This window comes from Etheostoma cragini, chromosome 5 (genome assembly GCF_013103735.1).
Source record: "Etheostoma cragini isolate CJK2018 chromosome 5, CSU_Ecrag_1.0, whole genome shotgun sequence".
Lineage (NCBI taxonomy): Eukaryota > Metazoa > Chordata > Actinopteri > Perciformes > Percidae > Etheostoma > Etheostoma cragini.
The window spans coordinates 23,017,550-23,034,845 of record NC_048411.1 but is presented as its reverse complement, the minus strand read 5'-3'; the positions used below and the strand labels follow the sequence as shown (position 1 = coordinate 23,034,845).

At 40.4% G+C, this 17,296-nt stretch overlaps 1 protein-coding gene across 2 annotated transcripts in view; it reads right to left on the bottom strand.

Annotated features, from left to right (window-relative positions):
• col27a1b (collagen, type XXVII, alpha 1b) overlaps positions 1–17,017 on the bottom strand; it is a 66,491-nt gene extending 49,474 nt beyond the window's left edge. For both annotated transcript variants that reach the window (XM_034871670.1, XM_034871671.1), the window contains exons 1-4: positions 16,469–17,017; positions 14,660–14,724; positions 6,578–7,887; positions 2,398–2,451 (exon numbers count right to left, since the gene is read on the bottom strand). In XM_034871670.1, coding sequence (XP_034727561.1) covers positions 2,398–2,451; positions 6,578–7,887; positions 14,660–14,724; positions 16,469–16,521 — 1,482 coding nt within the window. In that variant the 5' untranslated portion in view covers positions 16,522–17,017. The remainder of the gene's footprint in view (positions 1–2,397; positions 2,452–6,577; positions 7,888–14,659; positions 14,725–16,468) is intronic.
• Between the last annotated feature and the right edge of the window lie 279 nt (positions 17,018–17,296).

The following is a 17,296-nucleotide window of genomic DNA, read 5'->3' as shown; positions in this document are numbered from 1 at the left end:
AGAAAGAATCCCCTGCAGAGGTCGCATTGTTCACACTTTCTTTGCAATAGCACCGGTTATTCATTTCGGATCATATCTTGGTGCAGCATTTTCTACACCTGATTTGAAAAGTGAAAGTGAAATGAGACAAGGGCCTTCCAAAGTTTAAAATTGCTCATTGCAATACATTTAATACAATCCAAAGTATTGAACTTGTCTGGTAGTAGTCTTAAACTAAAAAGTAGTCAATGTGAATCCAACTATCAACCAACAGCAGTTCCAAGGATTACCAGTCACATTCAAACTTTTTTTTACTAAAACATGATCCATGATCCACCTTTATGTCCACAAGTTTCTACTTAATTTCCCTGAAAAATTGTCATTGACAAATAGGGGCACAATGTGAGAAACTATACTGTAAGTTTATGCTTTATAATTTCACAAATAAAGATGACTATATGTTGTTGTACTAACTAAAAAGGTATTTGGCACTGTGACATTTCAAAATAAGCAAATATATTACCCATTAGCAATGGATGTGACACATGCCTTTGGTATGGGAGACCTGGGTTTGATTCCCACTGTGAACATAAACAAATATGTCCCTGTGCAAGACACTTAACCCCTAGTTGCTCCAGAGGCGTGCGACATCTGACATATGTAGCAATTGTAAGTCGCTTTGGATAAAAGCGTCAGCTAAATGACATGTAATGGAATGTAATACTTAGGATTGAGAGTCACATCCAGCCTTCTTTCCTGTAAATATATTTCAAACAAACCTTGATTTAAAAGTTTCAACATGTCTTTCTTGAAAAATTTACACAAATTGCACAACAGTGTTCTACATTGTATTATAGTAGGACTTTACTTTAAGGCATACAACTTAAAGCAACTTAGTATCAGGGGAAATAGACAAGAAACACAGTGTGATAATTTCTTGAGCAGTTTGGGAGTTACTGTTAATCAACTCTGCATAATGAAGTATGATATGTTTAAAATATAAACTCCTCTATAATAGTGAATGGAGCTTATATTCCTACTGTTTGTGCAAGCAATGCCCAGACCAGAGTCCACTATAGAGCTTTTTGTAGATCATGTGTGTAGCTGTGTGGTATTTTTTGTTAATCAGGCAAACTATCCAGAGAAAATTCTCATGGTTCAGGAAAACAATCAGTAAAAAACAGAACTGCACCCTCAGGTTCTTTTTTTTCTTGTTTTCTTTTTGTCGGTGTGGTCTGCAGTTGGGTCTCAAGAGCTTGATGATGAATGAACTCTATAGAGGTTGGTGTACTACTGCATAGAGCCGCTGAGCTCCAGACAGGGTCTTAAATGCCTTTAATAAGATGGGGACAAAGCCCTCTTTCTTCCTTGTTTAAAGAGATTGGGTTCCCACAGCCCACCCCTCCGATGCCTGATCGCAAGGCACAGTCTCACGGGCTGCAACAGGTAGCTCATGCGCACACTTCTCAGGAGCACAAGTACTCTGCAGGAGTACTTCAGCAGGAGCTCTGCAAAAGAGCAACCAAGTCATGTATCTCTTCAATTTTTCACTGCGCTAGGTTCTAGCATATTTATTTTAGCTTGGGACTAACTGTGATGCCAAATTCAACTTCTGCATTGTTCATTTTCATATATGGTGGATGAAGAGGTAGTTTAATGGGCACCCACTAACTACTAAACATTAGTTATACAGTCTTAGAAAGGAATTAAAATAACAAACCATCCCTTGGGACCAATCATCTCCCAGTGTTTTCTCTCTTCTTATATTTCTTCTGAAAACATGATCTTGAAATAACATCTGCAATCACTCTGTTTGGTTCCATCAGGAGCTCACAGTTGTCGACTGACAGAGATATGGCACAGGGGGACTCAGTCTAATACACTAGAAGTATTCATCGATGGTAACATAGGAGCTATGCCTAATTTAAGTGTCGGAAGTCTTTGTGTATGGGATAAAAAGGACTTTTTCTATATACTAACAAAAGTTACCTTATTTTTTCATGTACAGCTCACACCTACCATATGTATTCAATTTATTTAACATAGGCAACCAGCAGATTTGTAGCGTATGGTTGTGTGCTTTCCAGCTTTACAAATGGACTTTGGCAGCAGAGGCACACAGCTTGATCAAACCCAGAGCCAAAGCAAACTAAAGTCTGGCGGAATAATGCTCCATAATCCAAAGACGTCACTGTGTGCTTTATCAAAATGTATAAAGGTCTTCCATCTCAGTGCACTGCTAATTGTGTAATCTCACTATAATGCAGATTAGTCATGATAATGGTATCATTAAGATGCAGTGAAATACATTATGGAAGATTTTAGAGTCAAAATGAAAATAGCAAATGAAAAAAAGAGGAAATATAGGAACTATAGGAAGGTAAATGGGAAACTTGTCACTGGTTTGGAGAAACTCACCCTTGGACCCCTCTTCCCAGGCTTTCCTGGCAACCCTGGAAGTCCTTGGAGGCCCTAAAAAGAAAATATAAAATATTTCAAGGATAGAGTGAAGCAAGTCAAATAAGAGGTGCTGCCTTTAATTGTGTCATTTCAAGGGAGTCTTGAACAGCTTGAAAAGTAAAAGAGAGTTTCAAGTGTTCCCGTCATAAATGAATCCTGTAAAAGTCTCTCAAGCTGGATGATAAGTCAACACATCTTGAGCAATTTTCTGATTATACGTTAAAGAAAGTTAGCTGAGAGTTGCAAAGCACTCAGTGAGTGAGATGCTGGCAGGCATAAGGATGTCTTGTTAGAGGCTAGAGCACTCTTGTCCTGGTGCAGCCAATATAATTTGAGCCCAAAACCACTACAGTGCACGGACTGTAAGTCTGACTCATTGCACTGGCAGGGAGGTCGGCGCTGGTTCCAGCCACAGCCAATCACATTAATTATGGGCATCAGCTAGCTTTAAAACAATTTCATACATGAATTAGCAAAGCTCCGAAAGGTCAAACCTAATGACGGGTCAATCTGGAGAGCCTGAGTTTGCTTGAGGATTGTAACTTATTTTCCCATGACTTCAGAAGGTTGAAGAAAGAGGAAAAGGAAATAGGCCTAAAAACAGCTCAAAATTGGGCTACTGTAATAATGACAGATGTATAGAGCACTTTTGTTTGACTCAGACAGGAACAACAACCTTAACTATACTCTTTCAGCCAGAACACTTTATGAAAAGCCAAAAGGCTTTCAGCTACCTTTAGATTATCTAGACTGCAACCATCAGGCTGTACACACTAGTGGTAGACCGATTTTATCGGCCCGTTGATATATCGCCTATATTTTCGTTCTTTCTTGTATTGCATAGGGCAATTTTTCCCCAGCACTATTTACAGACAGGCGTGCACAGGCAGCTCTTAGTTGCTGGAGACGCTGCCGTTTACGTGCAGACCATGCACTGCCCCTCCACCACTAGCACCATGGCAGTCTTAAATTACAAATCAAGCACTTTATTTCAATGGCGACTTTTCAGATTTGTTGATTTCTTAAATTGTTAAAATGTGTTGACAAAGGACATTTTTTGATGACCCTGATTATATATGTCTTATAACATCTCAGCAAGCAATGCATCATCAAGGCTGTGTTGTAGATGTTGATGAAAGCCTTTAAGCCTTGCACAGTTAACCATATGCAGTGCACCCATCCATGTGATCCACATTGCAAACATAATTTGGGGGATATGAATGTAAGATGATTGCAGAAATGACACTGATCTGTGTTTTTGTTTATTATTTTTAAAGAAATGGCAGAGTAGATTCCGAAACCAAATCAGTGTGGCAGGGTTTACATTTTTATGATGTTAATTTATGGAGCAAAAGCAGTATCGGCTCCAAATATCTGCTGATGAAAAAAGAAAATCGGTATAAGCATCAGCATTGTCAATCCCTAGTCCACACATGATAAACTGTTTAAGCTGCAGTTTCGCTAGGGTGAGAGAATAGCAGTGCTTTGAGCTCAAGTCTTTATAGATAGATTATAATACCTCAGCTCCGGGTATTTGCCAACACAGAGTAACAAATACAAGTGTTCTGTTTTAGCCAAATTGTAAGCCTGTATACCTCACTGCTTAAAGTATTGGAATCATCTTTATGTAAGGAAACATGGGATTGCTGTGGCACTAAGACATCCATTGCTAGCCATTAATGAATAGATGTGTCTGAAATACTTAACTGTATTTATTTGTGGATTGGTAACAGGGCCGATATGAGATTGGGTTGTCAGCAAAGATAACAATCCAGCGTATGGGATCTGTGCACCCCTACACAATAGAGCATAAGCATGCTGCTGATCATGTGTTGACAGCCTACAGAAACCCCTAAATGTTTTTTTAAGAACCCCCCTCCCCCCATTAGACTGAAAACCTTACTTGATTATCTAGGCATCATTTTTTCTTTTGATGCTTTCTTCTTCAGAGCTTAGGTCTGTTGAAGAATTCATCAGCACTTAAAAACTATGTTTTAAAAAGGTTGCAGTAGACTCTGTCACATTTAATTTCAAAGATATTCCTTCTCTTGTCAGCACTTGAAATCTATGCCTTCTTAAACAGACTGTGGCCCACTAGTGTCAATCCCAATGGAGGGGGAAGAAAAACTCAACCATGTGCTTCTAGTCATCACTAAAATGGTATTATAACATTGCCTCAACCTACAGTACTTTAGAATCTATACCTGACTCAGCAATCTTTTTGGACTTTATACTAAAACATTAACAAACAATACAATGGTGAAAGCCCTCAGGAAGGTAACCTTTACTGTTCACCAGGGACCGATGAGCATCAGTAACAGTACTTCTCTTTCATAAAATAATGGGCTTCACGGGCATGCAGAGCTGTGGTTTTCCTCGCAGCCAAAGCAGAAAAGCTTTACTTAAAACATTCTTCTGGTCAAACATGATCCAATACAAAATAGAGAAGTCCTTTTAACAATGAAAAAATGTAGGAAACTTTGTGTTCAACAAAGGATCAGTGCCTGACAGGACCACATGGTCAGTATAAATGTATAGTCTACAGTCAACACTGGTTGATGAATGACAAGATGCAATAGTCCCAACCACATTTATTGCACTTTGCTCTGAAAGGTCAGTCTTACTCAGCAGTCTTGAGATGATCTAATGAATTTCTCTTTAATAGTAATGTTTCTAGCATTTTAACACTGAAGCTTGTAGCGTGATGTGAACATTTGTCTAGGTCTCATATATTTTATTGTCAACCATAATTGTATTTAAAGGTTATAATACAACAGGTTTACATGGTTTCATTTTCAGAAAACACCAAATATTTATGTACGGCACATTGCTGCAGCTCCTTTTTTCCCCCCTGTGTGTTGAGTTCTCTGTTTTAGCTACAGAGTGAGGCATCTCACTTCTGTACCATCTTTCAAACATGCAGTAAGAAGTAAGTACTGCTAGCTAATCAGAAGTAGAGTTTAAGGGCGTGCCATGCTAGCAACTAGGCGAGCATTATCGTGTGTTACAAAGTGACGCACTTTTTGTCGTCTTTTCACTTTGTAAACCTAAAATGTACACAAAAAAGATATACAACACAATAAAGGAAAGGGGAAAAGCCAAAAAGCATTATATATGAGCACTGTAACACTCAAGCATGTTATAGTTACAGTGAAATAGTTTGAATGACCTATGCATTTTTTTACATACAGTATATATTATGTATTACATACACACCTACATACATTTGATTTGCTTTCTTTATAGCCATTGTAAAGTCTGTATTTTAAAGAAAAGAAAAGACAACTTTCCATGTCCTACACTCCCACCAAAAAGGTCTGTGGTGCTTAAGAAGGAAAAATACTATAGCACTAAAGAATGGGAATAAAGCACTGTATAACCCTTTATATTTTTATTCTAAAAGGTTAATTTTGCACAAGTGCTCTATCCTTTTTTACTTTTGACCCTACTTTAAGTATCTATTCTCTGAGCAGTCACGCTGCCTCTCAGAGGAATCTAACACCTCACCGGCAGCTCTTCCACTCAGACAGACACTAACTGGCAAAGGTCAGCTATGAACCTGACTATTTCTACCACTGCTGCTAAAAAGGAAATCACACATTAAATAGCAACAATTGGACAGGGATAGAAAGTCCTTAACATTAAATGCGCAAGTATTTCATGCAAGACAGGGAATGGAGCAATCCTGAATCAATTACACAATATCACACTATTATCCAATAAGCAAACATTTTAGAGATGCAATGACTGGTGACTGCTAACAAAACCCCAAAACCACTTGTCACTATCCACGTCAGCAGCAGTTCTGGACATCAAAGAAGGCAAACGGACATTTAATACGTTGACATTGTGATCAAAAGATGTGTTTGGGAGTTGGCCCAAAGCATAGGAAAACTGCAGCTAAGAGTTGAAACTTGCATCTATTACAATTCAAATGACCTATTTCATTAGTTATTATTTTAATTCATAAAATAATAAAACAAAAGCCTATACAAAAGTTATAAGATAAACAGATATTCCTGCACTGCATGCAAAGAAACACTTGTTGTGGCTCAAAGATGTGAGAAACATCCACATACTCATGCATGAGTGTCAGGGACAGGTGTGTATGGTGTTTGTTTAAAGCTTGTACACTCACCGGCGGTCCTGGTTCTCCCTTTTGTCCAGGTGGTCCAACCAGCAGTGAGAACTGAGTTGGTGCCAGGTCAAATGTTTGGAAGCCATCTGTTGCAGCTGGAGTGACTGGAATAAGTGAAGTAGGTTTGACATTTGGAACACTGTTTACTTGTGGCTCAGGTTTCTTTGGAGCTACAGTGGTCAAGTGAATGTGGGTGTTTGATGGAGACCCCTGCGTGAAAGCAGCTGTGATATGGAGGTTTGGCTTTATCTCGGATGGTCGGGTGGAAGCAGGTAAATCCATTCGTTCGAAAGAAGGTTTCTGTGAAATAACGTCTCCTTTCTTTGTGTTCTTTTCCTCACTGCCATGTGAAGTTTGTTTACGGTTTGGTGGTGTCATGCGGATCCGAAGAGATGTAGTAGAAGTTTGAGTCTGAAACTTAAACGGAATTTCCAACCCTGGATGAAACGGTGGAGATACAGACACAGACCCAGGTTTTGGAGTGATCACAGTCTGATACACAGATGTTTTGTTCAGCATCAGCGAGGGATCAGTTGGGACAAGAATCGTAGTCCTGGTGATTTCCTCAGTCAAGGCCAAACTAGGTTTCCTGGCCTTTTTGGATATTTCTGTCAATGACAGTGGAGTTATATGAGTGACAGTGATGTTTGGGTCTGTTGAAAATAGAGGTAGCAAGGGTGAAAACATGGGCCAATATGTGTCGGCTTCTCTGCAATGTTTCTTAATGTGATCACAATAGTTATGAGCTGCCTTAGCAGAGGGATAAATGTCAAACTGACAGATGGCACCTTCAAATGGCGCCGAGTTTTGGTTCATTTTGCCCAGCAGGAAAGAGCCCTCTGCATCCAGAGCCACTTCTTTTTTCGAACGCAAATCTGCATGTGTGTTTTTCTTTCCACAAGAAGTGTGTAAGAGCACCTGGTGGCCTTGGATACCCAAAGCCAGACTATGCCACTGGCCATCATGGACATCATAGTCAAAGCTTACGGAGCTCCTCTGCCCCACGTGTACAACCACCTTCCCTGGTATAAACTGCACTCCGAGCAGCAGTTTCCTTTTTTTAGATAGAACTGAGAAAAGAAAAGCACTGTTGATGCGATGAACAGACAAACTGAGGATCACAGAGAGATTGGAGGAGCTGTAGGTAGCAGGGATAATAGTGTACAGAGGCACCTGGATACGGGCCCTCGGAGTGAGGATAACTCCAGACTTGAAGGGGATAATGCCATTAGGGATGGATCGAGCACCTGAAGATGATGACCCGCCTGATCTTCGCCCAGAAAGCCCAAGCTGCTGCAGAACATCCACATCTTCAGAGAAACAAGAAAGAGATGTCAGGGACTCTTAGCTTTGTTTTCTTAAAGCACCTAAAGATACCGAACAAGAGCTATCTTTTTTTTTGACAATATGATGATTTCTAAGTTGATATAGCATGACAGAACAAAATAATTTCTATTTTTGCCAAATAACTTAACACTTTGGTAAAGGCACAGACACAAAGGGTTTTGCAGAACTGTATACAAGAAAATTATGAATTCTTCCAAAATAAAAAATAAAAAATAATTGCATAACATTTCACTTTACATCTGCCCTTAATACGCTATTTAAAACAAGATACTGTATTAATTCGCACAAGACCTATTTACACCCTCCCACCCAAGTGCAATGATCTGCATCAAACTCTAAAATGAAGAAACCAAAGTGCAGTAATGTAAGAATGCCAAGCTGGGAGTTCCCAAGGTTACAGTTAGACTAATGGCAATCCTGTGGCAAAACTATTTAAGAAGGCTGTATAGAATTTGCCCGCTGCAAATTACGTAATTGTTACATCTGTCTCAGTTAGAACAATCTTGGGTAACGGAGGCTGAACGGGTCTTTGGAGAGGACACTGTTGGGGTTTATTCGTCATTCTGACAGGGGCCCACGCTCATGACAACACACTGCAGTGTTTTTTCTCACAGTTTAATTGCTGGTGTGTTCTGTGTAGAGCCCGACCAATATATTGGCGGACCGATGTTTTTTTTTAAATATTCATTCTTCAGATAAATGAATATTAAAAAAATAGAAACGGACTGTCAACCATGTTATTAACCACGTTAAGCGTTGGCGTTTCATAGTTTGTACACCAGAGGGTACTCTACAACGTCCCTGTTGGCAACACAGATTTTTTTTTTGTTAATGTGTTTTTGTTCAAAGGACTTTAAGTTTCATTTCTTAAGTTTGTATTTTTATTCATTTTATTTATCAGAACCTTAATATATTTTGATGTTCCTCTGTTATGTTGTGACATAAAACAAATTATTATCATATTATAGGGTTAGTGAGAACTTATAAAAAACTACAAATAACTAATGTTAATCTGTTTATGTTTTGTAACGCATTTCTGGATTCCTTTTTGAAATATATATATATATCGGTCAATATAACTCCTATTTCAGCTACGTTGCCACTACAAGACTTTCAACGTAATCTTTTTTGCTCTACCGTTCACATTACACAACCTGCTGTCTTCTTGTCTTGTTTTCACACGTGATTGACCGACGACAAGGGGCCACACACTTCTAGATCTTTCCCCAGGAGGAATCCCCATGTCTGTTCTCCAAATTGTGTTACGTCACAAAACACACAAGAGAAGTGACACTGGACTGTAAATATTAATGGACAACCCATCCGGTTCGGCTAAATGCTGCAAATGTGCAAGTGCCTTGAACTTTCATTCTATGTGAATTCCAGAAAAAGGAGGTTTGTTTTTGTAGAGGTCTATGAGAAAGTGACCCACTTATGACTTGATTCATTACTTCAGTAAGCATTTTCATAATGAGTTTATGGTCTGAATGGCTAGTTTCTGCAACAAAAGTCTTCTGCAACACATAATGATGTTCATTTTTTGAATTATGGTCTCCTTGATTTTAAAATTGGCGATAAGGCAGGGGGTGTTTTAGGGCATGGCTATGATGTGATTGCCAGTGAAAGTGTGAAACGTATCGCAGAGTGTAAGGCTCCTCCCTCACTCCTCCCTCGCGTCTAATATCATCAAATCCGCGATCAGGATGGCTGCGCCTGTAATGGCAAACTCAACGCCGGATAGCAGGTCTCCACAAACCAGTGGATGACATCACACACGCGCTGGCCATTAATATACAGTTTAAGCCCGGGACATGACTAACTTCTCCAATCCGGGGCTTTTGTTGGGAAGCTGTGAGCGGCAAGTCAGGGCTAACGTCCTGTAGTGGGTATTTCCCATTACTGGATCCACAGCTTTGTGTTAGGGTTTAATTAAAGCCACGTTTCCCTGTAGCAAGATACAGCTTTATTACAAGAGTATTCATTACAACACATGCTATATGTATACAATAAATACATTGTTCAGCAACAGTGGTTATCAGCCTTTTCCGGTCCAGCATCTCATTGTCCACTGAGAGAAATTTGATAACAAACTGGTTGTGATACTGAAAAATGTATCATCCCCAGCCAATCAGCATATACTGATTACAGTACATTAATCTTTGCAGTACATGCAATGTCAAAACTAAAAGCTTACACATAGATCTCAAATATTTGTCCTCTTCTGGACTAATACAAAACAAATGTGGAATGTGAATTAAACCGCTAAATGATTCATTACAGCTCAGCGGATGAGAAACAAGTATAGACACTAGACATGTTGGGGGGGAGAACCCTGCTCTGTGTGTGCAGTTAGCGGGAGGTTAGCTGGATTGAAAAACCCACACATGGAAAAGAAATATCAAACAGAAACTGAAATAGAAGGAGATTTTCTTCAGCTGAATTTTCCCATATAGCACTCATTTGAATTGTTAATATGGTATGAGGAAAGCAAAACTGATCTTTCATAGTGTGATTTGTGATCTACTCTCAGCTTACCCTGCACATCTACGGTAAATCTTAGCAGGCAGGCAGGCAGCCTGAGGCCTTTTGTGACCTCCTGATGAGCTAGGAAAAAAATTGCTTATGTCACATCCTGAAGACAAAGCAATGCTAGAGAAGGAAACAACTTTTCTCAGAAAGCAGGGAAGTGCACATATTTATGCATGTCCACTCTACATTCCAGCACCATTTGTTTATTCTGGAAAAGCGCTGGCACTAAGTAACACAACTTGTTTTTAAAGGCACACTATGCAAGATTTGTACCTTAATATAAAAGCTTTCAAGTCATTTCGATGGTAAACGAACTCGTAGTAGGGCGAATCATGCCGATGGCAAAGCAGGGGAGGGACACCGCTTGGGAAACCTGCAACGCAAGTTTGGGAGGTGGCAACCCGGCAGATCTCGCGAGAATTACAAATTGCTTTACTGCTATCTGTTCTAAGAACATCCACAAGAACCTCAGTGACTAGCAGGCACCAAATATCTATTTATAGTGTCTTTCATTATACGCACAACATCCCCGACGACATACCAAGACCGCCGGGCTCTCCGTTGATTGTTGGAGGGTCTAGGAGGCGGCACAGTCAGAGGAGGGAGAGGAAGCAGAGCGGGGCTGCAGGTCCGGTGTTATGCTAAGGCTAGCCACCTCTATCGAGCCTTTATCTCTCCAATGCCAGATCCCTGGTGCATAAAACAGACGACTTGGAATTACAACTCGCTGGAAATTGCTACGTTTGTGACTGCTGTGTTTTGATTATCACTGAAACCTGGCTTCACCCAGGGATACCCAATGCTAGCATGCAGCTAGCAGGCCCTACTCCGTTCAGCTGGGCACAGGACTGAGACTCCGGTAAGAGCAGATAAGTCAGGCTCTGTATGTACGTCCATAGACAGCTCTGGTTAAGTGGTATTTACGAAAAATAATACATTTAAATAAATATAAGTACTCCACAGCGATTCTAGGGGTAGCTGTTTGACAAAAAATGGAAACTGCATAGTATGCCTTTGAAGGAGACACAAAATGCTCATTTTTAGGTTTAAACTTTTATTGTTGGGCTAGAACATTTTCTACATGCTTTAATTTGCCGCTGTCTGGAACGCTCCATTGCAGTTTTAGCGCCTGTCTCTTTAAGTCCTACACCCAAAAAGCCCAGTCTGCACTGATTGGAGAAAATATGGCGCACTTTTTTCAGTGATGTATTTCTCAAGCCGTGCGGGGATGGAAAAGCAGTATATTCTAATGAGAATGCAAGTGAACTCGAAAGGGGCGCCAAATCTGAATGCCTTGTTGAAGTCCATGTTTTCTCATATCTATAGATCTATAGGCAGCCCATTGTATTATTTCACAGTTTGTGGTTAGAAATTCTAAATACCAAAATTACTGTACCAAGAACTCTGCATCCAAATATGTTTTTGTATTACACTGTTCCTCAAGAAACAGGGAGTGAATTGTTGGCCTCCGACTAAGCACATTAATGCATCCACCAGCCAGAGCCAGATATTACAAAGATTCTGAAACTCAATCAAAAACGTTCTCAGTTATACTTTCCCCATGTGACATTAAAATGGCTTTTTTTTTAAAGGGTCTGATGTTGTGATGCAACACAATCACAATTCCTTACATCAGTGAGTGTATTTGCATGGTTATTATCTTTTTACATATGAGTTATTGACTATAATCTAATGGATGCCTGGCATTAAGGTGGAGTGAGAGGGTCACCCCAGGATGGCTGGTCTGATTCCTAGCACTGACATGTGAGCCATCTGGAAGCAGGCTGGTATTACATCTACATTGACTTACAGTACTGCGTCCTCAAATCTGCTCCAAGGGTGCTGCACTGTGGCTGACCTTGATGACCCTTAGGAGGAAATTAGTAGGCAGCTTAGGCATGTGTAACTATAGTAACTGTGAAAAAAGACTACATTTAAAGGCCTGTGCACTTTGACAGTAAAGTTTCCTTCTGGTGTCTGAGGTCGAAATGTAGATGCAGTGACCCCTGTGGTAGAAAAGACTGCAGTACACCAACACTGGAGTATGGCCAGCACCATTCAAACAAAAACAATAGATAGCTTGTGATTGCAGTCACTTTCCTTATATATGACTTTTACTACTTCTTATGAAACGAGCAGACAACATAGATGCAAATGATACAGAACAGTGTGCTGGTATTTTTTTTTTCTTTAACGGACACATTTCATTAGAATCTGAGAGATTGCAAATGAACACCTCCTTCAATGTTTCTCTTATGTTGATATGTTGATAGCGGCCCGCCACGATAAAATTTCGGCCGCCATGGTATCAGAAATAGGGCATACGTACAACAGGATGTCCGCTACGTATAACGCGCACAGAAGCTCCTTCAGCTGTTTATGAAAATTCATAAAGTCGTAATTAAACAACTCTGCCGAGCCATCTGCTGCTCCAACCAAACTGTCATCCACTCTCTCTCCCCGAGCAACTGGAACAGTGACAGGACGTCATCACTCGCAAAGTAAAGTAAACAACAGAGCGAGTACTACTTGTCACTCAATCTTAGGCAAAGTGACAAACAGCAACGAAAGCCGTGACATGAAATGCACACTCATGCGGGTCCCGTAATATATGACAGCTACAGTTTATTAGAAAATAGCATTGTGGACACTGAATTTGATGAATTTACTATACCAGATGAGACAAGAAGTTAAAGTTAGCAAACGCTGCGGTCCCTCTGCCTCCCCGCTGCAGGAGACGCTGCATTCCTCCAATTGACAGCAAAATCCAACAAAAGCATGCTTATAAGGCTCTTAATTATGTTACTTAAAGCTGCTGGCATCAGACTTGAAGATGCACATAAATGTGTGTCAGCATGGGAAAGAGTACACTTCAACTTCTTAAGCAGAGAATACTTTGGGAATCAGGGGAGAAGGGTCATGTAAAACCTTGGAAACTTATTATACCTTTATTGTATATAATAAGTATGGGTATAAGTGTAGGGTAAGAGACTTGTTTGGGCCAAGAGACATACATTGGGCCATTTTCAATTAAATCTACTACATGTTTTCATTGTGTGGCAATGTGGCGAATGCTCTACTTTCAGCTAGTTTTTAATGTTTCTACTGAGAGTATGGGATGTAGTGAGAGTAGAGTGTGATGTGTTGTATGCTCATCATGTTGCACAGGAAACAATTCCAGGAATGGGAACCAATATTCTGACGGGCGACTGCAGTTTTAAATTAATCCAGTTTAAGTGTTGAGTACACAAAATCCACTTTATGGAGGCAAGGGCGACAAAGAGCGACTGATCTCTAACAAAGACTTACTTAAAATATTTTCTAGGGACAAGTAAACATAATGAATCAGAGTTGTTGGCCTTGATAGATGAAACAGTGTTGTTGACAGAGGTACAGCTTACCAAGCTGTTAATGGAAAACGTAGATGCTGATCACATTGGTCATGGATAATCTCTGGATAAACATCAGCACAATAAGGGGCCCGTGTTGGTATAATTGCTAACAGTGGTTTTATTCACTTTATTTGTCTATTTTGTGCCCTTTAGCTATTCAACTTCATAAAATGATAATATTACCTAGTTTATCTAAACAGTCTCACTGACGTTTAGTGCACAAGGCATACCTGAAAGTATCACAATTTGAATTCCCTTTTTCCCACACTAGCTGAGATGCACATTTGTAACACTACTGGCTGCAACACAATATGTTTGTTTTAAAGGTCCCATGGCATGACATTTTTACTTTATGAGTTTTTTTAACATTAATATGTGTTCCTTCAGCCTGCCTATGGACCCCCAGTGGCTAGAAATGGTAACAGGTGAAAACCGAGCCCTGGGTATCCTATTCTGCCTTTTGAGACAATGAAAGCTCAGATGGGCCGATTTGGAATCTTGCTCCTTATGAGGTCATAAGGGGCAAGGTTACCTCCCCTTTCTCTGTTGCCAGAGAATTTGGCCCACCCAGGAGAGAGACATCATGGCTTTCAAATTACCAAAGTGGCAGTTGGTCAAGGCCACACCCCCAGCCTCCACCTTGCCCCGCACTCTCTCCTCCTCAAAAGCTACAGACTCACCAAGGCTGAATTTTGGGAAAGAAACTTCAGATACAGTATTAGAGGAGCACTAAGGGTTATATAAAAACATCCAAAGAGCACCATGTCATGGGACAACACAAACATTCACCCACCCTTGTCCTAAAGTTGCTTACCTTGTGCTTGTGCCAACTTTAGAGAGCAGGTGCAACAGAGTATAGTCCAAAGAATCAGAATTTTTCTAAAGAGAAAGACAAAAAGGTTAGAAATTACAAAATATTAGAGTCAAGGTAAAGGTAAACTGTATTCTCAGTGTCTATGTCAATGGCAGCAATTACCTAGCATGCACAAAAACAAAGAAACTTGTGCAAACATGGGGTGAATATGCAAACTCAAGACAGAAAGGCCCTGCCCGGACCAGGGATTGCACCCAGTACTTAGCAGTGCCTACTTGCTGTAAGACAACTCTGCTATTTTAATCAACTAATAGTTTCAGCTCCTAATGAATCCCTGATTCGCAATACTGAATCAGAAGTTGCCAAACTTAAAACAAGTCTAAGTTCGAAGAAAATTACAATTATTGTATTTGCCATTAACTCATGTACTTCCACAGTGATCTAATCTGCTGCAGAAGAGCAGCAGCAACATCTCTGCTTTGTTCAAAGTGTCCAATGTCTGTTTTAGGACAACAAGCTTTGTCTTATCTTGCTGCCTGATCAGATAAGCTACTGCTCAGCAGGGCTAGGTGAGTGCTCCCACAGGAACACCTCTGACAAACCTACAAAACACTGCATCACCTTAAAACCTACCACTCCAAGTTAAAGATAATCAGTAATGTAACATCATTTATATATCAATGCCCCGTTATATCTCTAACACAACCTATCAATAAATGAGGAAAACTGCTTTTATAGCTTGTATTATTCACTTTTTGATTGCAGATTTTGATATAGCTCTAAAACAAATGTGCAGATTTTTCTCAAGCCATAAAAGAACATGTAGTCCTTCAACTGGAATGGGATCAACTGTGTCGGTATCATCTCGTCAGCCAATAAGCAGATTCTTTTACACCATTGAGTTTTCTTTCTCAAGACAAGCGATAACAGGAGTGTTTACTGCTCACATAGAGATGGCATGCCTCTGAAGGTGTTAAATTGGCATACATAATAACTCAGTATCACAGGGACAATGTTTCTAAACTCTTGGAGCTAAGGATTTGGTTTTATGCTGTACGTAAAACTGGATGGAACAGGTGATATTTGAAGTGAACTGGGCTGAGTGACAAGTGCCATAATGAATGCACTTACAGGAAATCCATTCCAATGGTGGTTGTCCAGAGAGCCACAGGAAACCACTGGTCGACCACTGACACATTAACTGCTAGGTTGGAACTTTTACATCCCATTCAAAAACAACAAAAAAGGGGGGGGGGTGCAGTTTGTGACCCATATGGCCAGCAGTGGTTAAAAGATGCAAGATTTTGACTTTCATTTCCACTCCCATTGGGACAGATGGCCAACCAGCTGAGTGAGATGCACAGCTGGGAGGAGAGAAAAGGTGGGAGGAGAGCTGTCTCCTCCTCTCATACATTTCTCTCAAATCAGTCCCAGATCGTTTGGCATCTCATTCTGGTACAAGCTGCAAAGATACAACTCCAAGAACAGTACAGCAGGCTGCTTAAACTTGCTCCCACTGAAGAGCAGAGTAAAATAGTTTCCATATAAGCTATCCTGCACCCTATAACCACCTGTTTACGCTTAATAACTGCTTAATACGTTCAAATATTTATAGTAAATGTGGAGTTCTACATTGATATAGTTCTGCAACAGACTACTCTTGTAAAATGTCACAACTTGTATCATTGCTACTAGCAACTTAACACGAGTAGCATTAGTTTTGACGCAAGTGATGTTCACGAGCACATTCAATGGCTAATGATAACCCATTACAAAAACAGAGAGAAAAAAACGGGCATTTTGACTTACCCCCCGACTCCAGTGCTTTTGTGTTTGGAGTACGGGGCATTGTCCGGCTCCATTGCGGTTACTTCATTCTTTCTTGGGAGTTTTTACAGTCCAGACGAGCCTGATGAAGTTTTTCCATTCCAGGTGTCCCTTGAGGTTCGCGCGAGGAGTAAACGTGCAAGGAAGCAAAAAAAAAACTAAAAACGCGGGTTTAGCCAGCAGTGAAAAGGCTTTTCTGTCATTGTCTTTTATCTCCTTGTCCCAGCAGTCTCCTGCTTCTGGAAGATGACACCAGACTTTTAGAAACGCTGCGGAGAGCTCCACCTGTGCTCTTACTATGTTCCTTTCGCGCGTTTTGTAAAGTACAATAAACGTCAAATCCAGTCTTGTCCAGCTTTTCCGGGGAACCGTTGCAGGACAAGATGACGACCGCCGTTGTGTGTGTGTTTGTCCACTTTCCAAAATGAAAGTTTATTGTGGACTGAGGAAAATCTTGAGAACCGGGAAAGGGGGAACACCTCCCTCTGTCGCCCTCAGCTGACATCGAGGGAAAACAGATTTGTAGCAGCTTCAGCTCCTCAGCTGAAGGTGTGTCTTTTGGGGAAGCAGGAGCAACATGGGTGTTGTTGGTCAATTAACTGTTAAACATGCTGTAGGTTCTCTCGTGTTGTAATAAATAAAAGAATGTGCATCTGTCAGCTTGTTGCATTTGGAGTCTTTACATGGCTTCAGCAAGAACTTTCAAAAATACTACTTGCCCTAGAACCCTCAGTCCCCCCCCCTCCCCCACCACCATAACGTCACAGTAGAAAAAGTGCAGCTGTAAATCTGACTGTATGATGGATGAAC